Here is a 27,559-nt window from a genome sequence, read left to right as displayed (position 1 = left end):
TAGGGATGAAACATATTCATAGGATTATAGATTCTGATAGAACTCAAAGAGATTTGAAGAGCCTCCTTCTATTCCACTACTTCCTCTACACATGAAAAAACTGAGTGAAATCCAATTCAGTAGAATATAACTCTCTAAATACTAATGACAACAATAACAATAATTAGCATTTCTATAGTTTAAGGTTTGTGGAGTGCTTTACAAATATTATCTAACTTGATCCTCTCGATAATCCTGTGGAAATTGGTGATATTTCTCTCCTCTTTTTATAGAAGAACAAACCAAGGTTCGGAAAAAAGATCTGTCCGGTTTCATATAGCTAGTATATGCCTGAGTCAGGACTCAGATTCAGGACCTTCTGCCCTTAAGCTCAGACACTGCCCAGCTATTGTCTAACATGCACATAGCTAAGGTTTCATTTTTTATGCATAGCCTCAAGCATATAGTTTATATTTATTTTTATATTTATATTATATATAAAAACATATTTATATTTAGTAAATGTCTGTGGTTGACTGTAAAAGATTGTGATGTTAATAAATGGCAAAGCCTGAAACTCAACTTAGGGTTTATTATTATTATTATTACTATTATTATTATTATTATTATTAGAGACTTTTAAAAGGTGTTGTTCTGGGTAAACCAGCCATTAGTAAAATTGTAAAATTTTCAATGTGAGCATTTACATTTCAGAAATTACAAAACTCTACAAATCAGGGCTTGCTTTATTTTATTGATTATAGAAAATGAAGAAAATGTGAATAAAAGAAATTACACTGAAAAGTATGCCACATGTACATCTTTTTGTGTGTGTGTGAGAGCCAGTTGTTAAACATTTACAATCATGCCCCTTGCATAGAAAATAATCTTGTGATAAAGGTAGGGTCAAGGAAATTTTGAAGTTATTATTTTAGGCTTATTTTTCATATGGAAAATAATTGATTCTTTGGGAGACTGGCCTATGTAATCAATTTCTTAATTCATCTTTTAGACAAGAGAGAGTTATTCTTAACATTCCCCTTTCTTTCCTAGAGTTTTCATTCTGTTTTCTTTGGATTCCCGAAAACACGAGAAAATACCGCTCTGAACCACAGCTACTCTATAGGATATTGAATGAGATGCCAGATCCCTTCCAGAAACTCCAACGACCATAAAGTCAAGTGAAGCTGGAATTAGATTAAAAGCAACACATCCAGGAAAGTTTCTTTTCAAAAAGAGTGAGAGGAAATTCTGACTAATGTGCCCAATAGAACAGTCCCATGGGCAGATAGACCAACTGGCAAAAGGAACACTATTTCTGTTTGCCAGAGTGTTCTTTATTAAATTCTGCCACTTGTTTGCATATGAGGCTTCAAAATAAACAGCAAAAACCCTCTATTAAAACCCTTGGCATTAAAAAACATAGTTCAAAATGGGTTGACTGGAGTCTCCAACTTGTTCTAATCTTTAGGATGAGGATCCTAAAGGTCATTCAGAGAAACACCAAGCATCAAGCGCATCCCCACACAGTTCCATGTGATTCCCCCAGGAGCCTGAATTCCTTCCCCTTGACATCAAAATGACAGAGGGACTTTAGCCTTTTCCATCTCTGAACTTCACACGTTGACATCTCCTCACTGGGTCTGACCCTACTTTAGCCTTCAGTTAATGGTCAAGTATCTCGCCAAGGGTTAAAGAGCCCAGCAGGTACCAGAAGCACTTGTGATGCAGGAAGCTACTTGGCGGTGGCTTGGAATAGACAAACTGACTTGTGGGAGGACGTTGGGCTTTCCTAACTTATTTGGAGAAAGGAGTGAATGAATCAAGAAAAGCAGATTGGAGAGAAAATTCAGGACAGAAGAGAAATTGTTTCCTCCTGCTCACAAGATGCCTTCTCTTCTCAAGTTGTTGCCTATGGACAAGTCCTTGTATCTTGTACCCAGTATTGGAAGTAGCCTAGGGAAACCTCTTGGTGCGATGGTCTGCGAGGAGACCCGGCTCTCTCTCAGTGATGAGCTGGCAGCACATAACCTCTCCAGGCATCAATATTCTGCTAGAACTAAATGATCTGTCATTTCTTCCAGCCCTAACGATTGATGGTTGTCCAGCTCTATTTTAAGGACCTAAATGCTGTGACCTGAATTAGAGGACGAGGAAGGGGGAAGAAAATAATCTGGTCCCGTGGTGTTTGAGTTGCCTGTATAGGCTTTTTGTATTCAGCTTTTCCCAGGGCTTAGTGCCAGCTTGGCACTGAAGAAATGATTAGCACACACTTTTATTCATCGATTCATTCTTACACAAGGACCCAAAGAGCAGGGGAGAGGGGAGGCTGCCTTTTTCCCCATCTAAGAATGGAGCAGATGAATGTTTTCTTATAAAGTACTAGCGCCCGCTAACTTCAAACTCTCAGGAAGGATGGCTTTAAACAGTCAGGGGCAGAAAGGCACTGCATTTCTTTCCTTTGGATTGGGCTTCTTTTAACTCTAATTAATATACATTTTACAAGTCAGAGTAAAAAAACAATCTTCTCAGCTTGTGAATCTAATTCTCCTTCGGAGTCCGCCATCTGTGGCCAGGACCTTGGGTTTCCAGTAGAGACCCTGAGTGTGGAGGTGACTCTGTCACTTACATGACCTCGGCCAAGTCAGCTTCAGTAATTCTCCGTTTCCTCATATGTAAAATGAGAGGATTCGACTGAAGGACCTCTGATGCCTTTACTAGCTCTCAATCTAGGATCCTGAGATCTCACTGGACTCAGTTTCTCTATCTGTAAAATAAAGGAGTTTGGGGGCCACATGACCTCAGAGGTCCCATCAGGCTATTCATCTACAGCCCGACACCCTCTGGAAGACTAAAGTAGCTGTGTCTGCTTTTGACCTTTGGATCCTGCTACCTCTTCTCTTAATTTCTGAGACTTAGCAGTAAAGTAAGGAGCTAAGAAATTAAGGTTTAAATCAGCCCTATATTATCAGTTGCCACACTTAATGGAATTGATTCAATAAGGAAGGTCCGTTAAGTTGTGCAAGACAGATGCATCTTTTTCCATGTTCTGGGCTCATGAACGTAAGTCATTCTCATATCAATAGAATTCCTTACTGCATATGGATGACCAGAAGATGGAACCACCAAACAACAAGAAGAGAACTCTCTGCTGGGGGATTTGTTGGCTAAAATCTTTTTTTTTTCTTTCAAGTTCTCCCCTCAGGTACCAGATCCTCCGTGAAGTCCTTCCTGATCTCTGTCTCCCCCCCCCCAACCCCAATCTGAAAAAAGTTCACTTCCTCATGAATTGTACCCAGAGTCTTATCTAGGCTTCTGCCTTGCCCTCATCCCATCCATTGCATCCTCTCCAGGGACAGGGACCAGAAGAACATTGCTGGGGCGGGGGGGCTACAAGGATCCTCAGAGGTCAGAGTATCCTGCCCATTCATTAGATAGAAGCCTAAACAAGCCCAAGGTGTTTGACTTGCCCAAACCAGCTCTTAGACTCACTTTCCACTGAACCACACTGCTTTTTCAAGGCTGCAGCTCCTCTGCTAGCAAATTCTCTGCGGATGGTGATTCTACCAGTGCCTGTCTTTGCATCCTTCAGGATCCAGCCTAAGGTCTTGCTTGTCCTACCAACTGCCAGATCAGCTTCCTTCCAAGCCCAAAACAAGCATTACTTCCTGCCTGAGACCTCTGTTATCCCTCAACTGCTTGTCCGTGTCTTGTGTATTCCCTGTGTTTCAAGTGGATTTTGTTTCTTTCTACATGGGGATGTGCTGCTTCCCCATCAGTATCTAACTACAGACCCATTTCCCTTTTTTTTTTTTGAAATTCCAATGCCAAACCCATCCCTGACCCTGATGTGTAGGATGCATCAATACGAATCCATCCCTAAATTATATGGGGAGATGTGCTATTGGAGCAAAATCATGATGGACACTTCATTAATGGTAATCGATTGACTAGCATCATGGCAATGACCTTTAATGCTTGGACAACAAAAGGATTCTCTCTTTCCAGTGCTTTTATTCTTCCCCCGGGTAACTACTCCATTACCCTGATGATGCCCAAAGTTTGAATTTTCAAAGGATCATAATTATCCCCTGTAACTCTAGGGCTCATAAGGAACTTGGGGTTCAGCCAGTACAACCCATGGTTGCCCACTTGTTTAGGATCAAAGGCAAAATTAGGGACCCGCTCTAAAGATCCAGAGATGTGAGGGAAAAGCAACTTGTCCCTTATTAGCATCTATCACAAATAGTCCCGGAGGGCAAAAAGTCTTTCCCCAGAAAAATCCCGGCCAGTGCCGGGACAGAGGCAGCCTCCCTCCATTCTGCAAGTTACCTCATTGGAATGGGTCCTGTTCTGGTGTTTGGCTCGGTCCGAGGCATTGGAGAACGCCTTGTTGCAGCCCTCGTGCTCACAGACGTACGGTTTCTCTCCAGTGTGAGATCTCAAGTGGGTTTTCAAGTTTTCTAGTCTGGAGTAGGCCTTGGTACAACCTTCAAACTAAGAACGACAGGGGCATCAAGATTAGTCTATCGACAGGGGCTGATTAAACCAAAGAGTGAGTAGCCCTGAAATTCTGGGCTTTATCTGATCCCAAGGAACATCCTCAGGAGAGCTCGCTTTCTGCAGTCCTTCCCCAGCTCAGGACCTTGCCAGGTGAAGTCTCTGCAGCCAGGACTAGCAAACACCCTTAAATAAAAGGGTGCCTGAGGACATTGGGTCCCCAGTGTCAGACCATGGTTCTGGTCAGGCGCCCACTCCTTCATATGAACATAAAAATATTTTTTTTTTCTTTCCAAGGACCCAGAATTTGTTCAGATCTGCAAAGCCATCGTGCACATTCCACATCTCTCCACCCCTGATTCACTCTGGGAAGGAAAGGCTCAATCCACAAGAGCATTCAGGTTGTCTCCCGGACTACAATCCCATTTCCCAGTGGTAGATGAGACAGGCAAAATGGCAGAAAATTCCCAAAATGGGGGGCAGCTCCATAGGATGCAAGGGAAGCTGTTGCCCATGAGTCAGAGGAGGGACTGATGTAGACAAACTTTATCTCCCTCATTAGAATGAGAACTTTGGGAGGGTAATCATGACTGGCCCACAATGTGTGTATCTCAAGCATTTATTATGGTATCTAGTACACAGTAGTCACTTAATAATTGTTTGTTCATGCTCTTGTGATTTCAATGGATGGGGATCTCACAAAAACATGGTTTTCCCACAATATGTGTGTCTCAAGCATTTATTACAATATCTAGCATACAGTAGTCACTTAATAATTGTTTGCTCATATATTGGCTTGTGATTTCAATGGATGGGGATTTCATAAAAAGGAAATCCCTCTGCCAAGGCAAAGCAATATTTCATCTGTGACCTCCAGATTTACAGAATTCACTCTAGCACAGAGAGGATGATTAGAGTGACCAGGGTCACATAGCCAGAGGCTATCAAAAGAAGGACCTGAATCCTGCCCGGATTTTCAAACCTTGAAGTTAGGTGTTTATTGATGACACCGTATTGTCCCTTAACTCTAAAGAATGAGAACCACTTTTATTTTGTGTTCTACTAGAACCATGGGTTGAGGAAGCCGCCTCAAATAACCCGACTGCTTTTCAGGCAAATGGCAAGGTTTCTGCTGTCCTAACACTATTTGGGATTTCCTAACTAACTCAATTCTAACCCAAACCCTAAGATTCCCTCATCCATTCTGTTCTTGAAAAAAAAAATCCATGATTAAATTCTTTTATTCTCTTCCATAAGGAATCCCCAAAGACTGGGACAACCCTGACTACCAAACCACCCATTACCATTCTCACCAAGATAATCAGCCCCTAGCACCCACTCTTTGAAAAGTCCCCTTACTCACAGTGCATTTATGTGGTTTCTCTCCCGTGTGACGTCTCATATGGACTACCAGCATGTACTGGGCCTTGAAGGGTTTCTGTTCTCTTGAGCAGTCTAGCCATCGGCACACAAACTCCTTCTTCTCCCCATGGATATGATCATTATTTATGTGCTGCAGAGATATTTGGGAAAGAAGAAACAAATAACACAGAAATGGATTATCCCAGTCTAAATGTTAGGTCACCATAGAAAAGAAAAAGAAAGCTGGCCATTTTCTTTTTTGAATAATTCTTTAAGTCTTGATTTTGGTTCCTTTTTTTTTTCTTCCTCTCTGGTAGCCTATTTTCCAAGTAAATATTTTAGAAGAATTTGTAATATTTCCTTTCATAAGAGGTTTGTTCTTTTTTTGTTTTGTTTTTTGCTGAGGCAATTGGGGTTAAGTGAGTTGCCCAGGGTCACACAGCTAGGAAGTGTTAAGTGTCTGAAATCATATTTGAACTCAGGTCCTCCTGACTTCAGGGCTGGTGCTCCATCTAAGGTTTGGTGCTCTAGCAAGAGGTTTTGTTTTTTTTAAAGACAATCACCTATAATAACAATCCATATGTTAAAAAAAAAAAAACCTTGTAAAAATCCACAGTATAATAGAAAGGCAAAATGTCTTTCTGAACTTTCTCTGAAAGCAACATAGGACGGTGGGAGCCCACGGAAGCCAAGAGCTGCCCTGGCTCAGGTGACAAGCCTCTGCTCCTCTAACTCCCATCCAGAAACGAATCTCTCCACGGCATCTCAGACACGGCGAGCATCAGCTCTTTCCTGAAGATCCCCAAGGAGGGGAATCTCATCCCCTCTTTTAAAAAAAAGAGCCCATTGTACTTTGTGACAGCTTTCATGGTTAAAAAGCTTCTTCCTGATACAAGTGTAAATGATTCAGGCTCTGGCCTCAAAAAGGTCAAGACCAGCCTTCCTCCATGAGAAGACTCTTAAACTACGTGAAGTTGGCTCCCGTGGCCACCCCTCCACCACTGCTCCTTCCAAGCGTTCTCTCCTCTGAGCTAAGGGGAAGAGCTCATCTCAGGATGCTGCTAATTGCACCTGCACGTTTTGTACATTATCAACAGCAGCTCTTTGATCTCCTGCTCCTCTAGGTGGTCTGGTACTTTCGAACAAGGTATTTTATCCATGAAAGTATCGGCCAAAGTCAGTCCCCAGTGCTTTAAGACTGATGGTGGCTCCAAGGTAAACCATTCTGCATTCTAGAGAAAAGCCTGACCCACAAAGAGCCGGCTGTGCTTTGTCGAGGTCAAGGAAAGGAGCGCAATCTTGCCCCAATTTCTGAGGAGAGGGAGAGGGAGAACTGGAGGGAGAAAAGGGAAGAAGAAGAGGGAAGGAGAAGAAAGAGGAGGAAAATGGGAAGGGAAAGGGAAAGAAGACAAAGGGAAAGGGGAAGAACAGAGAGGGAGAAAAAGAGAGAAAGGAGTGAGAGAGAAGGAAAGAGAGGAAGTAGGGAGGGCAATAGGGAAGGGAAGAAGAAGAAGGACAAGGAAAAAGGGGAAAGAGGGAATAAGGAGGGAGAAGGAGGAGAGAAAATACCATTTCTTATGTTCACAATTTTGCAGCATTCTTGTGGTAAAGAGATGTGGGTTTCCTGTAAAAGGACGAGTAATTTTTTTGTCTCCCCAACTTTATTAGCATCTCAGAAAAGTTAAAATAGTGCACAGAAATATATGAAGATAACAGATGTGCTGGACCATGTACAACGGGCCGTCTTTCTAAGAGTTTATGCTTCACATGCACATCTGAATCCCTGAATATTACCTTGGACTGTCACAAATGTCTACACATGGCCAGCCTTGAATCCAAGCCACAGAAAGCTTGGGTTTAAACGCCTTATTTCCAGGACAGGGAAGGGGGTAGGGGGGAGAGAGAGAGAGAGAGAGACATGGAACTACATCAAATCCATCAACTAAAGCAAATACTGGTCTAATTATTCAAGTCTTAAAAAAACTAACTCAATGAGGGATATTGGGCCAAATTAGTCCGGGAAATGACCTGAGAAATTCAACAATGATAGAGAAGCTGGGTTAAATCTGCAGGCTTCCAGCCGGTTCCTAGAACCTCTCTTGGGTTCCCCAGATCTTCAGAAGCTCTGCTCAGAGGCCTCCAGCTGATGCTGACTGGAAAGCCGTCCCCAGAGTCCCCAGAGTCTAAGCGAGGGATGCGGTAGTACTGGGACGTTTCCTTTTTGCCTTTTCATGCTCGGTGTCTGGCCCAGACTAAGTGCTTAATAGCTGTTGACCGATTAATACATAAAGAGAATGCTAGACAAGTCATGATGTGGAATCCCCAGGAAGAGCAGAGCATCTCCCATCATCTGCTCCCCAAAATGTCATCCTCCCACATCCCTAGAACGGCTCCCTGAGAGTTCACTCGGCCCTGACCAGGGCCGGCAGGGAGGATGCTGGGACAGAGCCTTCAATGGCAGCCTCGGGCAATCCGGGGCTCTCCATGCAGCCAAGAACTCGGAGATTAGGGAACAGCAGGCTGGGCTCCCCTGTCATCAGTGGGGCTCGGAAATGAGCGCTCGGAGAGCGGGCCTTGCCTGTGGACCTGTGGAGCTCCTGCATTTGCTCTGCTCTGTGCCGGTTGCCACAATTTCACCAACACTGCTGACCGCAAAGCAATTTCCATCCCTCTCTGTGTGTCACCAGAATTTAATTCATTGCCTGGAGCAAGGTATATCTTTAGAAAATACCTACTCAGTTACATGAGCAGGGCCTTGCTATAGGAAGGGGCTCACACAAGGACTCCAGATTTCTTTCTCCCTATCTCGGATTTAATAGATAAAGTTCTAGGAAATTATCAAAGGAGCACAGGGAGTACAGGGGTAAAGACTCGCCCAGGCTCACACAAATCCTAAACTGCCAAGGTGAGATTCAAACGCCAGATTTTGTGACTCCAGGGTCAGTACTCTAAGCAGGAGGCTGTGCTGGCTCGGTTAATATTATCTTCCGAACCACAACAAAGGTCCCTTAACTATATCAGTATGTCCTTCCCAAGTTATCTGGCATATTCTCTCTCTCTCTCTCTCTCTCTCTCTCTCTCTCTCTCTCTCTCTCTCTCTGTCTTTTTCCCTCTCTGTCTTTCTGTCTCTCTCTCCCTCCCCTCATCTCTCTCTCTCTCTCTTTCTATCTCTGAGTCTCTTTCTGTCTCTCTGTCTGTCTCTCACTGTCTCTCTCTCACTGTCCCAGTCGCTCACTGTCTCTCTCCACCTCTGTCTCTGTGTCTCTGTTTTTCTCTATGTCTATGTGTGTATTTCTCTGTATCTCTCTATCTCTTTCTGTGTGTGTGTCCGTCTGTCTGTCTCTCTCCAAGTGAGCTGACTGAGGGCAGGGGCTACATTTGAGGCAGCTAGTTGGCACAGTGCAGAGGCTGTTGGACTTCAGGTCAGAAAAGCTGAATTCAACTTCTGTCTCAGTTACTTATTAGCTGTGTGACCTTGAACAAATCACATATCCTCTTGAAGCCTCAGTTTTCCCATCTGTATAATGGGAATAAGAATGGTGATCACCTCCCACAGTTGCTCCCAAGGTTACACAGGCAAAGTATTTTGAAAACATATGTAAATATTAACTATTAGTATTATTGTTGTGGCTCCATATGTCCAGTGCCCAGAAGTGCTTTAACACATAGTAGGTGTTTGATAAATGCTTGTTGATTGGTTGCAGTTCCAAGGGAATTATTCTCCTCGATTCCTTTCATTCGGGGCTAGCTCGCTGCCTTTAAAGTTTCCGAGTTGTTGTCTGTGCAGCTTCGGTGAAAATCTGACTTTTTTTGTTTTAATCAAGTAAATAAATAATTTAACCGGAGGGAAAACACTCGTGCGTAAATTCCAAAGAAGTCTCCGACAGAGACAGGTGGCCTGCCCGAGGCCCCGGAGGCAGAGGGAGATAGATGGGCTAAATTAGTGTGTTCTCCATGCGCAGTTGCTGGATGAAGAGGAGAGAATGAGCCCCCTGGTACCCAGGACGTGAACCTCCCTTTGTGCCGGCTCCGATCCTGGGGCCTCCCAATGGGAGCCAGAGCAGCGCGTGCCTCGGGGAAGTCAGAGCTGTAGAAAAGGGGATGGTTTGGGGGCCACTCTGGAAAGCTTTAAAGGTGCCCCTTCGCCGTTCGGATCCCCGGCGGGCGGGTGAGCTCCATCGACTTCCAGCTGGCAGCCCCGGGACTCGTCCAACCCTGGAGAGAAGGGAGGTGGGCAAAGGCTCCCGTCTCCTGGGAAATGAGCAGGGGGGGGCGCTTGGGCCTTTTAAGTGCCTGTCCCTTTGATGCCTGGCACTTAACGCCAACCAAGTGGGCCGAGCGCTGTCACAAGAAAGGGGCTCCTTAATGCCTCGAGAAAAGCGGGGCCGGATGCGGGCTGGCTCCCCCTCCCAGACAAACGGACGGCCCTGTGTGACGGACTCGCCCGGCTCCCTGCCGCCACCTCCTTCCCATGGCTAAGGGAGTTTGATGCGGTCTCTCTCCAGCCTCTCGGCTCCCACCATCTGCAGGCTGGAAGCACTTCCCTCTGGCCCTAAGCGAGCCCTGCCATCAGCCTGACAGCCCCTTGTGGTGTGTTCCTGAACGAGTGACCGGCCCCTCTGAGGCCTTTCTTCCTTGCCTTTCCCACGGGATGATGACAGCCCCTCCCTCACGTGATACTTCATGAATTTGATATCGATTCCAGCCTTCATCAAGCAACGAGCATCCAGAGCCTCCCCAAAATCGTCTTCTCTCCATCTATATATCAATAATATTACATAACAATATACCAATAATCGACCTTTACGCAGTATATGACCCCTTGCTAGATGCTTAAATCTGACGGAAATATTGGTGGTCAGAGCCCCAGCCTGGAGTCAGGAAGACCAGAATTCAAACGTGGTCTCAGATATTTATGAGCTGTGTGACCTTGGGTGAGTCATTTTGCCTCAGTTTCTTCTTCTGGAAAATGAGCTGGAGAAAGGAATGGGAAACCATTCCAAGATCTTTGCCAAGAAAACTCCAAATGGGGCTCCAAAGAGTTAGGCAAGACTGAACAGCAACAGTGGCAGCCGGAATTTTCACGGTGACTTCAGTTGTCCTAATACGTTTGCAAACAATATCTTATTTCATCTTCACAATAATCCTGGCGTTCCATGGGTGGAAAAACCCTTCCCTTTTCTAAACATCCTTACATATATTGGGAGGGCACCATCAAGCCAAGCACTCATGCTCCCAATGGGATGCTTCAGTTTTATTCAGTCAGTCAATAAGCATTTATTAAGTGCTTACTGCTTACTACTATTGGGGAGGGCACCATCAAGCCACACACTCATGTTCCCGATGGGATGCTTCAGGTGTATTCAGTCAGTCAATAAGCCTTTATTAAGTGCTTACTGTGTTCTACACCTGTCCAAGTCCTAGCTATAGAAAGGGAAGAAACAATCCCTGTCCTCAGGAGGCATCCAGTCTCCTGGGGTCTATTCTACCTCTGACTCTGCAAAGCCCAGATTCAAAGCCAGATCCTCCAAGATGCAATTTCATGTTCATTCCAGAGCAAAAGTTTTCCTCTCCCACACCAATCAATCGAGCTAAACTTATCACCTCCTTCAGCGCTGGAAGGAACTGTGCTAAGGGGGAACATAAAAAGGCAGAAAATGGTGGTCATCTTCAAAGAATATTTCCTTTGGTCAAGGAGGTAGCACAAACAGAATAAGCTGTAGCCAAGATAAACAGGAAATAATGAACAAAGGGTAATCACTGGAATTAATAGGACTAATTACAACAATTACTAGAAAGGCTTCTCAGTCAAGAAGGGAGTGAAGTTAGAACTTCAAGGGAGTCACGAAAGTCCGTGGTCAAAGTGGAGGAGCAAGGGGCACAGTCACAAAGAATGCCCAGGGCTGGAAAATGGAGCGTCAGCCAGGGGCCAGGGGCACTAGGCCAAAGATAAACAGTCTAGAAAAAGAGGAGGGGACCAAATTAGGAAGGGCTTTGAATGCTGAGCAGAGGATTTGGGTTTAATCCTGGAAGTGATAGAGAAGAGGGATGCAAGCAGGTGAAGAGATGATTTGTTCCTTTGCCTCTTTTCTGTGAACGGGAGGGCTCTGGCATCACTGGGTGGGCTTATCTCTTAGATCTCCTTCCTCCCTCGATCTCAGCACCTTCATGCAGAAGCCTGACCAACCGAACCATCCCTTCTCCTCCATCAGCTCTCTATTCCTCCAACTCCTTCCTTGCTCCCTAGCTGTAATGTCACCTCATATGAAAAAAATGAAAGTCTAAGCCATGATGTGATTTATTCAAGTTTGTACAACTAGTAAGGTTTTAAGAAAGGGTCCAATTTGAATCCAAGTCTCTTGGAGCCATTATATTTCTGTATTAATATAATAATATATTAATTATTTATGTTATATAAATTATATTATATATTAGTATGTTATATATATAATAATATATTGAATTACGATTACATTATATGATTATGTGAAATTATATTATATTAATATAATAATGTCTGACCAAGAACTCCTGCCTTCAGGGCAGGAGAGCGAATTGGAGGGCAGGGACGCCCCTGACTGAAGGCAGGTGGAGTTCCTGAGATGGAAGGCCGTCCACATTTGAGCCTTTGCAGCCCTGACGACATGGATATCACAGCATGAAACAGGGTAGTATTAAATGGTAGTTAGGTAAGGGTTTAAATTTTTGTTACAGACGATCATATTCTCTGGGAACTGGTGATCTGGGAAGAAGACAGTTTGCTGGTGAATGTCAGCTCAAAGAAACCACTCTTTTTCATGGTGTCAAGTTGCTGTTTGTAGAGCCTTGGACATCTGCTCCCATTCTTAGAAGGGGCAAGATCTCACGGTTATGGGAATATTTTACTACGGTATCTGGTAAGGGAGAAAATTCTGCTTTTAGGAAATACTTTGAAATTGTATAAACGACAAGTATAAACACAGACTGGCCTTGAAGTGGATTCCCTGAAAAATAATCATGTCCTGGTTCCCGTGTTATTTGAAATTTCGCAAAATATTTTCATGGAAAATGAAGTTCATTTGTTACTCCATAGGAAAGAATCTGATTCTCATCCTCCTCCTCCAGAGTCAAGTTCCACGCTCTTCGGTGGATGCCGTCTTTACCAAACATCAGTCCTTCAAACAGCCCATCCTGTAGTTTTTGAATGCTAAATAGTGAGAATTCCCAAGGGATCATTCAATTTCTGACCCCTGCATGAAAAAAATAACCACTATGTTTTTTTTCTCTGAAGGGCTTTTTGTGGCAATTTTAACACAGTGAGACAGACATAATATCCTGGAGAGAAGCAAGCTTACAGTATTGCATTCCTGACCCAGGAGAAAGCATTCACCCTCGGGACAAAAAGGGAATCAGAGTGTGCTTAGTGCGGGGAGAAGGGAGAATTATATAATCCCAACCTTTATATTTTAAAATTTACATGATCCAAAAAAAAAAAAAAAGACAGCAATTTGGTTCCAAGCCAAAGGGATTTTTCTAAGAGTCTCCTTGACGTTTGGGAGAAAGGGAAGGGTCTCTGGAGGAATTGTCAGAGGGATGTCATGTGATGATAAAAGGATTCCATCTCACTAAGATCACTTCTTGCAGCTTGAGCCGACGTGTCTGGATGTGGTGAGTGAGCTAATGAAGAGACCGGGCTCCAGAAATGCCAGGGGTTTACAACAACCTACCTGGATTTCCTGTGGAAGTTGGTGGGGCTGTAAATGGATGGCTGGGGAGATGACTCCTTCTCAGAGAAAGCTGCTGGGAGAGGAGCTCCCCTAACTTTGCTCCCTATAATTACTATGGGCAGAAAGGACTTTTCTTTGGGATGTTTATGCTTATTGATTTTTATATGGAGTCCATCTGCTGTTATCCCTTGGACACCATCTTATGCTGGAGCTTCAGCTTGGAACAAAGACTGAGGAATTGCCTTCTCAAAGTAGGGAGAAGGCTCCTAGAGACCATTGGGATTTTCATTGTCAAAGGTATCAAAATGGCTTAACTTGGGCCTAAGACAGTGGGAGTGGGTTTCCCTTTGCCTTTAAAAGAAGCCCCAAGTTCCCAAAAGCTCTCGTGACCCCCAGCACCCGCTGGATAAGCATCTTCTGCTTCTCATTTAACACCTTTCCCATTTTGATTCCACCCTATCGGTCCTGACCAAGTACTCCAAGATCCCCCTTCCTTCCCTTGATCTTTTGACCCAATTGACTCATTCCTGGAAATGTTTTTCCCATTGCGTCCTTCAAAAACTCCAACGCTCCCCACCTTTCAGGTTAGAACCTCTTAGTTTCTAGTAGTCTCATTACCTTCAAAATTACTTTGTATTTGAAAATTAATAATAATAATAATAATAGCCAGCATTTGGCTAACAAATTATTACCTACAAATTGGTAACTTGTTTTTACAAATATCTGACTTATTCATTCAATCTTACAAATGCTATTTATTAGAATCATTTTATAGTTGGGGAAATTGGGGTAAATAGAGCTGAAGTGTCTTGCCCAAGGGGGCAGCATATGACCTCAAGTCTTGCTGACTCCAAGCCCAGCGTTCTAACTACTGAGCCACCTCACGGCCTATTTATAACAATTTTGCATATAGATATCCACGAACAGAATGTTCCTCAATTAAATAAACAGTAAGTCCCTTGAGGACAGGGACAGCTTCAGTTTTGCTTTTATATCTTCCAGGCTTAGAACAGCATGCTTAATACACTTTTGTTGCCAAAAACATGTGGGATCAACCATAACTCGAGAAACTCCACAAGACTGGATCACCCATCATCAGCTCCAGAGGTCAAGTCAAGGTCTGATGGGTTGACATTATGTGGTTTTAATGAGTACAAGGGAAAAAGAAAAAATATTCCATGGAATACAATAACAAAGACCAATAAAGTTTGGGATTTACTTTGCACGTATTTTATATCCACCCAAATGAACACATCTTGGCCTCGGAGGCCAAGGACGACTTTTGCTTTTTCTTCCTATCTCTAGAGCTTTGCACAGTATTTGGCACACAGCGGTACTTAATAAGAGCTTGTTTATCGAGACTCTAAAATTGCTGGCCTAAGCAAACATTGTGAAGAAAAAAGTTAGAGCTCCTTATGCTGAGGAATAATAAGAAAACATTTCCCAGAAATTCTGAAAGGAAGAGATTATAAATAGAATTCCCAGGATGCCAAAAGGTTGAACCCAAAGGAAACACAGCTAGTATCAGATGATTTACACATAGCCAAGGCTAGAAAGCAGACTCAAATTAATTATGACTCAACTAATTACAGAGCTGGGAAAGCAGTGCTACTACCTGACAAAGATGAATTCAAATTGGCGGAGCATTAAGCAAGGCAAACAGGGAAATTCTGCTATGATTAAATGCACCTTTGAAAATGAGAGAATATCGGTCCTAAACACCTGTGTGACAAATCTCAAAGTAACTGGACTTGGAGAGGAAACGTTAACCTATTTGTAAAAAAGAATTATTCAGATAATGATACACAGTGGGATCTTCCAATCCTCTAGTCATGGATTGTGAGTTGTGAATCAAGGCAAGTAGCTAGATTACAGATATGAAGAGAATCCTTAGATATGAAATAGAGAACCCCAATTGCCGTTGTAATTGCCCAAGCAAGGGGTTATGGTATCATGTGAGGAGAGAGAAGCACTTCAAAGTCAGAGGTTCGGGAAGTAGAAGCAGCAGGATTTGGCAACATTCAAAATGTGTGATAGAAGAGAACAAAAAGGCAAGATTGACAGAGAGGTGGCAACCCTGGGAGACGGATGAGTGGCAATCCCCTCGATAGAAAGAGGGGGGTCGGGAGCAGGATTCGTTTGGAAGGAGAGTTGAGGAGCCCTGTTTTGTCTCCATATGTTTCTTCCCACCTGTCTATGAAAGCATATGACTCTTTGAAAAGCCAGGTTGGGGAAGATACTGCTTTGCACATGTGTGCTGACTGACTAAAAGAACTGGAATGGAAACTGAGAGAGAGGAAGATTTCAAATTTACATTAAACATTCACAAAACTCAAAAATATATAAATAAAGCAAAATGTAAACATATTGTTTATAAGAGAGGCAGCATGGTCAAATGGATAGGAAGATGACCTTATATGCAACTAGACCTAGGTTCAAGAACTCCCAGTAACGCATAAGTGCTACGTGATCAAAGTGAGCTGGGAAATGCTCTAACACTATAAATTACAGATGCATCATCAGAGGTGAGATTCTTAACTGAGGCTCTTCCTCACAATGATGACATCACATGTCAAAGCTAAATAAGCAATAAACAAAGGTCAAATTACTATAAAATAAGTACTAAATAAACATGATCAAAAGATATGGGCTTATGTGAACACTAAACTTTTTTTTTCAAATAGAGTATGAGTTAAAAAAAAAATAAAATATATACAATCACTAATTAGGTCATATATATAATTATGATTAGATCAAATACATACATACACACACATATATTTGTATATATATATATATATATATATATATATATTTTGACCTAATCATTAACTAGTGATATATAAATGTGTGTGTGATATTAGTGACATATATGTGTGTAGATAGGTATAGATAGATATTTGACCTAATTATTGATTGTATGTATGTATAGTTACCAAATATAAATATATACAGTGTATGATCACAGCAGTGCTAAGAAGTAAACATATCCCTCAAAATTTATGGTAGCAAAATTAAAAAGAGAAAATTAGTAAATTGAATGAAGTTTAAATGAGCAACAAGAAATAAGATTAAAAGTTATGGGAAGAAAGAAATTGCTAACATTAAAGGAGAAATCAATGAAACCATGAATACGAGAATAACTCAATTGATATAGAAATCAAATGATTTTCTAAAAGACTAATAAAACCAATAAACAATTAGCAAATTTAATTTTTAAAAGGGAGAGAAAAACAAATTGTCAGAATTAGGTAAAAGGAAGAAGAAATCATGAAAAATGCAGAAAAAAGAGAGAAAATTAAATCTATTGTATGCCAGAAACAAGAAAATATAAAGGAAAAGGATGCGCATAGCCAAAAATTCAAAATATCCAAAATGATAGAACAGAAAATAGAAGAATCTCAAGTCATCAGTGGGACCACCATACTCAAAATCCCTAAATTCATCAAAGAATTCTGCCAAACATTCAAAGAACTAAAGCCTCAACTATTCTACTGTTACCAAAAACTTTTTTTTTTTAAAAAAGGTGAAAAACAACATTTTATGGTACCATTTAGTACCAGATACAATCAAAATACATCAACAGAATGGAATAGAAAATAGAGGGATCAAAACCAGAGGCAAACAATAAACTAATCTTTAATAAATCCAAGATCACAAAACACTGGGATGGGCTGCATTCTGTCTACAACAACATTGTTGGGAAATTTGGATAGCAATAGGATGATAAAAGTTAAGAGCTCCACATTTTACCCAGATGTTATGTTAATTCAAAGTAGATGAATAAACTGAATAAGAAAGGATGAATTCTAAAAATCAGTAGAAAAGTGATATGTATCCATCACATATTGCATTGATCATCTTGAATGACCAACACATGAGAAATTAATGGAGAAAACTATAGATTTGACTACATGAAAATAAATTATCTGTAACAATATGATAATTTTGTAAAGTGTTTTGTTAACCTGAAAATGTTTCTTTTAGAGGCAGTGGCATATAATGGTTAGGCAATGGACTTGGAGGCAGGCCGGGTTCAAGTCACATCATATCCATATTAGCTATAGACCCTCCGTAAGTCACTTAAACTCTCTGTATTTCATTTTCCTTATTTGAGAATATTTGGATTGTGGGATTTCTAAGTTTCCTTCTAGCTCTTAATTTACACTTCTGTGATCTATTGATAAAATTATTAATATTATTAATATTTCTGTGATCTATTGATACGTGTGAGCCACTAATAATAACTGTTATTATTATCGCTGCATCCAAAATAAGAGGAAAAACAGATTGGGAAATTCTTTGAAATGATATCTAACTCATATAATTAAGACAAATTTGTAGGTTTAAGATCTTCCTGTAGCTAAGCAGTCAAAAGGTATAAATAACCGGTTTCCAAAATTCAGAAAATACCAAAAACAATTGGAGATGTCCTTAAATTTCTTTAACAAGTAGAGAAATTGAAATGAACACGACTCTGATATAAAACCATAAACTTGTTAAATTGACAAAGTCATTTAAAATAGAATTCAGTGCTGGTAGGGCTGTGGAGAAACAGACAAGTTGTGAATTAGTGTAATCTGTCTCTGATATGACAGCTTGGAAACGGTTCTTAGTTTGAACCAGTAATCTAGCTACTAGGATTCTACTGTAAGAGTATTATTGCAAAGAAAAATAAAGCCTATTATAGCAAAATATCTACAGTGCTATCATTTGCAGTAGGAGAAACCTAGATATACCCATGAGTCCACTTCTGATCCTTGGGTTGTTTTTTCTAAACATTTTGTTCCCTCCCCTCCTATTCCCTTCCCTTCTACATTCCCTGCTCTCTTAATCTAGAAAATTAGGGTAATAAGATCAATCTGTAAGAATTCTTTAATCAGGAATAAACATAATTTTAAGCAAACCACTGGGGAAAGGAGGGATATGGCCAGTTAGTACATGCGTATCTGAGGGTAGGGGATAGCAATGAAAAATCCTAAACATTTTTCTTACTTGGGCCTTTTTATGGCAAAGAGGTCATTTTAAAAGTTCATACATTTTCTTGTGAGTCATAAAAAAAGAGAAAGACAATGAGAATCAATCAAGAAAGCCTCCTTCGGTACCCTGTCTTCATCTCCCAATAATTAGCGCTTCCCAGATTTGTTTTTTCTCCTTCTCAACTTTCCCCCTGGGTTCTCAAGCTGAGAACCCAGTTCTCAGTTACCAAGCCCTTCCCCCACAAGATCTTCAGAACTAGAATATGACTTCAGAAGAATTAGAACTGACCCAAAGGGCTGCATCAGTAATTGGTGGGTCGATTCCCCATCACTGAAGGTCCTTGAGCAAACACTGGATGACTATTTGTCAGGAAAAGTCAATAAGGAGATTCTAACTCAGTTTTGAGAAGGGCTCTGACATCCCATCCAATTAGGAGATTCTGTCAATGATATATAATTATCCCAATAGCTTACCTAAAATCCTAAGTCTAGGATACCTCTACCTCTTTTATATACAGAATCACCATTTATCCAGGATGATGTCAGGGGAAAAAAAGGCTAAGGAGCCCTGCATTCCCCACCATTTTGAAGAAGAATGGCGTCTACAGCTAGATTTCATCCCTTAATTATTTTGATTCACATTTGTGGTTTTCCATGGACAAGCTTAAATATATTCATGATGGAAAGTGAATGGTTAAGTTATGTTCAGTATGGGAAAAAAAACTGACAATATGCCTAAATGTGTAAGGTGGATCTATAGTAGGAAAATAAGCATGGTGAAGTCTCTTATGTTCTTTTCCTGTGAGATAAGAAATGGAGCTCTGTGGGCTCGCTGAGATGATTTGATATGGAATTGGGGAGATCTGGATTTGAATCCTCCCTCTGCTACTTAATTCATATTTAAAAAGAGAAGGTTGGATTCAGTGGCTGCCTTCCTCTAAGATCCTAGGATAAGATAATTAGATGGATTGGGAACTGGTTGAGTAGCTGGACCCAAAGCGTGGTCATCAGTTGGTAAGCTGCCCTCATTCTTCCAGCTCTGAGGATCTTCTCTCAAAGTTACCTTGAATTGATTTTGTCCACTTAAAAGATTTACATGTAAGTACATTTATTATTTCCCCAAAAAACTACAAGCCCCTTGAAGACAGGAATGGTTTCATTTTGTCTCTATATTCCCAGGACCTACCACAGCAGAACTGACCAAAAAGGCTTGACCAAATGGAACACAAGACTCAAGGATGATAATAAAGAGCCACAGGACTTCACCATGATTTATGAAAAATGGTGGAAGGAACAGGGGATGTTGAGCCTTGAGAAGAAAAGCTCTGGGCAGCTTTGGGGTAAGCTAGGATGTGTAAGTATTTGAAGGAATCTCAGCTGGACTTATTCTGGTCTGAGAGTAGGAGAAATGAGTAGAGGTCACAGAGTGGCTGATTTCAGTTTTATGTAAGGCAAACTTTGCAGCAATTACAACTGCTCCCCAAAGGCCCAGACTGCTTAAGGAGGTGACGGCCTCCTCCTCACGGACAGTGGTCTGCCGTAGAGCAAATTCACGTTCCTGTACCAGTCGGATAAACGGTCTCCGAAATGACTTCCAGCTCAGAGATGACGAGGGGAGGGTCTCTCTCAGTCCTCCATCCCAGGCTTTCTCTTCTTACCTGCCAGTGCAGCTCTTGGCTTCCCGGCCTGGCTCTGCCTCTTCAGAGCTTTCTGGACTCGAAGGGGAAAGGACGAGCCTGAGGAGCGGACGTGTCAGGACAATATAAATGACCGTGAGGGGAGAGCTTGACGCATGGCTCGGGAAGCCCAAGAAGAATGTCCACCATTGTGTGCGATTATGGATCACATCACAATCTAATAGCAATTTTTATTTAATCAATAATTTCCATGCTGAACAGACAGCCCTGTTACAGAGAATCGACAAGCAGGTACTGATAGCACCAAGCCTTGTTATTAATCTTTACCCTGCTGCCTTATCAGCCAAAGTACTGGGAGCCAGCTCCCGGGAGCTGGCCTGGAGGGGCAACATCCCTCCTTTTCTCCCTTCCTTTCCCTGCAAGTACATGGGATATTTTTGTACTTTACACATGAAGTTTATTGGAGCTACCGGGGGCTTGATTGCCACAAAAAGGTAATTCATAGGAAGCAATTTCACAAATCAGTAGGACTGGGCCTCGACCACTGCTCGGCGTTAGCCTTTCCAAGCTCATAAATCATACCTTCTCTTTGAGATGTCAATCGCCAAGGAGCTTTGTAAAAAAAAAAAAAAAAAAAAAAAAAAATGTTGCCATCTGTAATTCAGCAAAGCCTTTTCATCTTGAAATAAGATGCTCTAGACTGATAACAAGAATAATCCTCTCTTGATCAAAAAAAAAAAATCTGCATTTTCCCAATTAAAGTGGCTGCCAGGAGCCAAAGGGAGTAGCAAAGGAGAGTCGACTGAAGTTTATCTCAGCAGAACACAAGGAGGAGAGTGGCGAGCGCCTTGTTTCATTTCCTGCCGCCCTCCCTTATCTTGCTGCAAGAACTCCAGCATCCCAGTCCAGGGGGCCAGGAAACCACAGCAGGAGAGCTCCCTCACACCTACCTGCGGGAGAGCCCCGGGAGCCGTTCCCTCCGACCCAGGGCCCACCCAGCTGCTCTGCAGGCTGGGCACGGGGCGCGCTGGACCCCTGCCAATGCCCCCGCCAAAGACATTTCCGAATGAGAACATCAGGTGTGTTTCGTGGCGGCGAAGGGAACAGATGTCCTCCTTCCCACTGTGTTTGGAATTTATAAAGAGGTCACAACGGCAGAAGAAGCGGGGCTGAGTCAATGGAAAACATCTGGTTCGACTTGGTCTGCCCATTAGGGAGAAGCGTTCAAGGCTTGTTTGCTAAATTGTGGTCACAAAGGCCTCCCCCACTTACCCCTCTGCCTGCGGTCAGCTGTTAGCACTTGCAGAGTCTCCGCCGCTTTGCCGTCATCCCTTTCAAAGAGTGTCAGAAGCCCAAGAACCAGTGCCCCGACTTGGATTCATTCTTGGTGATCCGCTCACTGGGGCCATCTTGGCTTAGAGCATCTGCCCGAATCAGGCTCTCTGCCTCCCTGGCCACACTCCCAGGCCTGCTCTGCTGAAAAATGTCCTAAATGCTTTGGGACACGTCATTAGGAACCACAAGGGCCCTATCTTTGGCTACTTTCTCCATCCTAGGCTGAGCAAACTCTCGCCCCTTTTTTCTAGGTCTCTGATCCAGAGTTCCATGCTCCGTTCTCCTGCTTTGACTTCCCATGCTTTCATTGTCTCTATTGTGCTCTAGTTCTTCTTGATTATTATCATCCCTTGGCCCTCCATTATCCCTATTTTGTCACTGAGCCTTCCTTTTACATCCTTTCCATCTTCCTTTGCTCCCATTTCTGAGCTGGGTAAGGTTTCCAACGTCATCCCAGACTCTGCTCACATAGTTCAAAGAGCTGATTTGTCCAGGTGATCAACATAAAACTCTTCTCAACACTGAGGTCTTCCTCGGGGACTGCACCTCAGCCATCCAAAGAACTCGTTCTTTTTCACCCTAAACATTCTCCATCCCAGTTCCCCTATCACTGTCCAGGACAGCACCTCCTTCCGGGGCTTCAGGCTCACAAGCTAGGAGTTATTCTGGAGCCCTCAGCATCTCTCACTTCTCCCCAGATCTAGTCTGTTGCCAAGATCAGTTCATTTCCTCCCTGCATCATCTCTCACATACGTCCCTTCTCTCCTCTCATCCCCTCATGCCTGGATATTCCCTCAACTCTCCCCACTCCAGCCCATCTAACCCTAACCCTAAACTCGACTCCCGACTCCCGATTCTAACCCTAAATTCACGCTCTAACTCTAACCCTAACCTTCCTAAAGCTCAATCCCGACCATATCATACACAGCCCCCTCTCCGCCAGCTCAATAAAGTCCAGTGACTCCCTATCACCTCCAGGATCAAATATAAAATCTTCTCTTTGGTATTCAAAGCCCTTCATAATCTGCCTGCTCTCCCCCCAACACATACACACTCACACATTTCCGGTCTCTTTATACCTTACATACTCCCCCAAGCATTTTGGGATCCCGTGATATTGATCTTTTTTTCTCTTCTTCAAGCAAGCTACTCCATTCTCACCTCCTGGAATAGTCCCAAGCTCTCCTCCATGCCCGAAATGCTCTCCCTCTTGAACTTTCCATCATGGCTTTCTTTGAATCCCAATTAAAATCCCACCTGCTACTAGAAGGGCCATCCCTCAAATTTATTCTGTATATCGTTTGATTGTTCGCATATTATTGTACATGTATAGTTTGATTACATGTTGTCTTCTCCAAATCAAAAGGGAGACTATTCATAAAGCATTTGGCACATCTGACGGACAGTAAACATTTAATAAATGTTTATTTCTCATTCTTTCCTATTCCATTGTGAGTCCCTCTAGGCTTTTGTCTGTATCCCCAGAAATTAGCACTATTCATGGCACACAGTAGGCACTTCATAGATCTTTATTGACTGACTGACTGATGACCGACCACCACATCCCAGTTCTAGAATTCTAAAAATTTGGTGTTTAAGAGCAAGAGAGAAAATTCTTATTAATTAACAAAGAAAAACCTTTCATTTTCATGTCCTTTTACCTGCTCTACTATTTCTCCAAACTGCCGTCTTTTTTATCTTTATTCCCTTTCACAGTCACTTCTAGAGAGTTTGACTCTATGTTCTGTCACCCCCGCTTCCTTCCTACCCCTTACAATCAGGCTTTAACACCCCCATCCACCTGAAACGTTTATTTCCTAAAAGCTAAAATGGCCATGTCTTTCCCCCTTAGTTCACACCCTCCTTGAGTTTTCTTTAATATTTGATTAATTCCTCTATCTCCCAGGTCCTCTGTCTTAAGGTTATACAAGAAAAAATTCTGTTGGTGGAATTGGAATCCAGGTCTCTGCTGCCTCCATACCCAGCAGCTTTTCCTTTGAGGTCCTTTAAATAGGACCAAAGGAGCTGAAAAGACGAGACGGCTTTCTGTGCGCCTTTTCCCCAAAATCAATGAGTCTCTGAATAGATGTCTGTCCGACAAAATTCGGATGCTTCACGTTCCCATTTTCCACCTCCATCAGGAAGTATTCTGAAAATACTCCCGCCCTGATTGTTTCCTCCCTCAACTGGACTCCAAAAAGATTCATTTCCTGAGCCATATAATTTAACCTTTAATTACATCCTGTCTTATCTCTGAAGTTTTTCATGTGTTAGCTTGTCTTTCTGCTGGAAGATAAGCTCGCTTCTTCAGAGTGGGAGGAGGATCTCATAATTCTTTTTCTGTCCTTAAGTATGTTTGGCTCTAAGACCTAAACAGCAAATACTCCATTAATTTGCTCACATCGTCCCCTCCTTGAAATCAAGAGAATCACCGATTTCCTTCCAGCAAGGGACGTCTGCAGAGTCCACATGAGACCCACACTTCTAAGGTCTCCACTTTGCAGTGAGACAGGACACCCATATTAGCCGTCTCCTACTTCCATGCAGCCATATTGATTTGCAAAGGGTTTGTTAAAGATTGGGTGGAAATCTGGCTAGGAGAGACTCATTGGAAAATAAGAAATTGGTGGGGAAACTGAGGACAGTAGAAAAATCCCCTCATGTTGAGGTCATGTCGACATCTACTTCATGACTAACCTACATGATACTTTGCATAAGGAGATTCAGAAATGATACTTTGTTTTTTTTTTCTTCAGACACAACTGTTCAGAGAATATTCAATATTAATATTAATATTCAAGAGAATATTAAGACGCAAAGTGAAGAATTTAGGCAGTTCTCTAAAAGTTTGGACCCAATTAAAATAAAAGATAAATTTTTATAGCTATAGAAAGATAGATATTACAATATACAATATATGTACAATATATAATAATACATTAATATTATATATTAATTATTAAATATATTTAAATAAATAATACATAATAATGTATTATATATAATTATTTAAGATATAAGATATATAACTCACAAAACAAAATAAACAATATGTTATGAATGATTGGTATGACATCATAAACTATATTACTTTATAGATGTTGATGTAACTGTAATTATCCACAATTGTCCAAATGGCATGAATGGTGTAATGGAAAGTTTAGGGAATTTGAAGATTGGATCCCAGAACTGCCACTTCTGGCCTGACTGATCTTGACAAAGACACTTGCCATTGGTAGGATTATTTTTTTTCCATCTGTAAAAGCAGGGACCTGAATTATATAATGCTCAGATCCCTTTCCTGCTGAAATTTGAGCCTTAAGGTTGAAAAAAAGATAGAAATCATCCACTGAAACCTGTTTATTCTGAAGTACACTAAGAAAAGGCCGAATTTGGTAAGCATCTTTTAGAACATTAGCCATGTGGTCCTGGTCTGGTTCTGGGAAGATTGGCTAAAGCATTATTCCAAGGCAGTGGAAGGGAGCATTGGACCATATGCGAAGACAAAGTCTCTCCAAAATGTGATTGAGGAAAAGCCTCTCTGGGCTAGACCAAGGTCCTCATCTGGACAACTGTGATACAGAATTAGTGGTGGCTTTTCCCTTCCTGCTGAGGACCGGGGTTGGGTTGTGAAGAAGACATTTTTCATGGCATCAAGTGCTATGAAACAGGGACCCAAAGCTAAGGCAGCCCCACAGAGAGGCAGAAGCTGAGGTGTCATCACTGTGCCTGAGGAAGAAAAAAGCAGAGAAATTCTGCAAAGAAATGACAAGTCTCTCCCCCAAAAGTCAACATATATGTCTCAATTCTCAGAGTTTTAAAGGAAAAAGTTGGCCCATGAAAAAGACACTAAGTGGTATCTTTGAAAATATAATTCAGGACTTAGAAATGAAAAGGCCAAGAGTTGGAGAAAAAAGTTGGCCCATGAAAAAGGCACGAAGTGGTATCTTTGAAAATATAAATCAGGACTTAGAAATGAAAAGGCCAAGAGTTGGAGAGCCTAAGAAGGCCAGGGGTCATAATTATTTGTCCCCAAGAAGAAAATTAGAAGGTATTGAACTGGAGATCCTAGAAGATCACACATAATAGAAGTGTCCAGACATCAATGAATAGGAAAATGCTCTTCAGGAGAACAATCATGGAAATGATTGCCCACTTATTGATTGATTAATATTCAAAACCAAGACCAAATCAGAAGGCTAAAGACAAGATACTGGATATCATGACAACAGATCCAAGTTTACTGAAAAGCAATGTTCTTAATAGAAAATGGACAAAGGAAACTAAATTTACTTTATCACTGTTTCTTAAAAATACTGCCAGTGATTTAAACTATTACAATGAGCAGACCAAAATAGGCAAGAAACCATCTCACTTCACTAACTTTCCATTTCCTTCTCAAGGTCAATTCTCCATGAAAGTACAAGTTCATTGGTTTTAAAAACAATGACATATGCAGATTGAGGGTTTTCAGCAGATTATCAACATGAGATACCAAAAAAGTGGGAGAGAGAGCAATGATCCTCCAGAACATTTGTCACAAGGTTCAGATAAATCAGATCATCTTGAGAGCTTTTAGAATGGAATCATGTCACCAAAAAGGCATGAAGTGAAATAAAACCTGCCAGAGAAGTTTGACTTGTAATAATGGAAGTAGCACTGAAGGATTCCTCATGAGCCAGTACCTGATGTCTATTGTCTAAGAGGATATGAAAATGGCACATCAGGAAATTAAGGAAGGAAAACACGAGTGGGTCTGGTCAAATAGAGAGAAAGATCAGCACGCAATTTTTACAGGCCCGACTGAAGTGCCAACTTTTTTAATATCCCTAAAGTACAATTTGCAGTGTGGTTGTTAGATGCATGGGATATAGCCTGCGTTCTCTCCATGGTGTCCCTAAGTACTTAGAAAGTCAAAATGAACTAAAAGAACTTGGTGGGAAATGTGTGATCTGATCCTCCCTCACTCCTCTAGTTTGGGGTCCCCCCTTATCTGATTTCTGTCCCACTGGCTATACCAGCAGACATGGCCCTGTCACATTATACCCTTAATTTGCTCTTCATTCAAACTGCCAGAGACTTCCCCAATTGGGTAGATTTATTTTTATTTATGGTGAGGGGTGTGAAAATAATGCTAATCGGTCTTCAATTGTTTCCCTGCCTTCTGCTCAGTGGAAGGGGAAGTCCTTTGGACAATCCACATCTTAGTCATTCCCAAGTCTGCCAGCCATCCCTTGGCTCCCTGGTACAAGAATGTTGTGTTCTAGCTGATGCAAAGTTTCCAGAGATATACATGTCAAAAGATGAAGGATGGAGTCTTGCAAAGTTCAGAACATTCTGCCAGGGGCAGGGGTGGGGGATGAGGGAGTGGGGAGAGGTGGTGAGGGTAGAGGAAGGGGGAAGGGTTAGTCACAGGACTTGGTGCCCCAAGGCTCAGGTGGGAAGGCAGGATCAGATAAGTGCTAGCAGACTGACCCCCCACCCCCCATATGTCCCAAGGAGCCTTTGTGGATCCCCAGAGAACTTAGGGTTTGCTCCCTCCCTTTCTGAACTTACACAGCACAGCTGAAGAACAGAAGCTGACTCAAAGCCAGAAAGATCTGTCTCTGATGTCCTGGCCATGGTACCGTGCTAAACACTTTTTCCAATTATTATTGTTGTTATTGTTATCCGACAATCGTCCTGATATACTATATGACAGGTGGGTTCAGGATTTCTAAATTTTGTGTTTTATTTTTGTAATTTATATTTTAAGTTTAAAATTGAAAAGAAAAATAATCATGGTTGGGCTACTTCTGTTTGATGAATAAAAATAATATCCTTTTTATTTATTTATTTATTCATTTATTTATTTGATGAGGCAATTGGGGTTAAGTGACTTGCCTAGGTCACACAATATTAAGAGACTGAGGCTAGCTTTGAACACAGGTCCTCCTGACTCCAGAGTCAGTGCTTTACCTATTGTGCTATTTAGCTGCCCACTTCCCATTTATTTTTATAAAATTCCTGGTGGTGCATACAAGAGTAGGCTGCTTCCTATTCTGACTATCCCTTTTTATAT

General features: G+C 41.9%; 1 protein-coding gene across 1 annotated transcript in view; it reads right to left on the bottom strand.

The window, feature by feature from the left end:
- The window catches only part of GLI3 (GLI family zinc finger 3), a 247,667-nt gene that overhangs the window by 14,088 nt on the left and 206,020 nt on the right, over positions 1-27,559 (bottom strand). Inside the window, exons 11-12 of the mRNA XM_003762657.2 lie at positions 5,843-5,992; positions 4,312-4,476 (exon numbers count right to left, since the gene is read on the bottom strand). Of these exons, the coding sequence (XP_003762705.2) occupies positions 4,312-4,476; positions 5,843-5,992 (315 nt within the window). The remainder of the gene's footprint in view (positions 1-4,311; positions 4,477-5,842; positions 5,993-27,559) is intronic.

The sequence above is a fragment of the Sarcophilus harrisii genome, chromosome 1, assembly GCF_902635505.1.
Source record: "Sarcophilus harrisii chromosome 1, mSarHar1.11, whole genome shotgun sequence".
Taxonomy (NCBI): Eukaryota; Metazoa; Chordata; class Mammalia; order Dasyuromorphia; family Dasyuridae; genus Sarcophilus; species Sarcophilus harrisii.
Note: the sequence above shows the minus strand (reverse complement) of the source record. Positions and strands in the feature narration are given on the sequence as shown.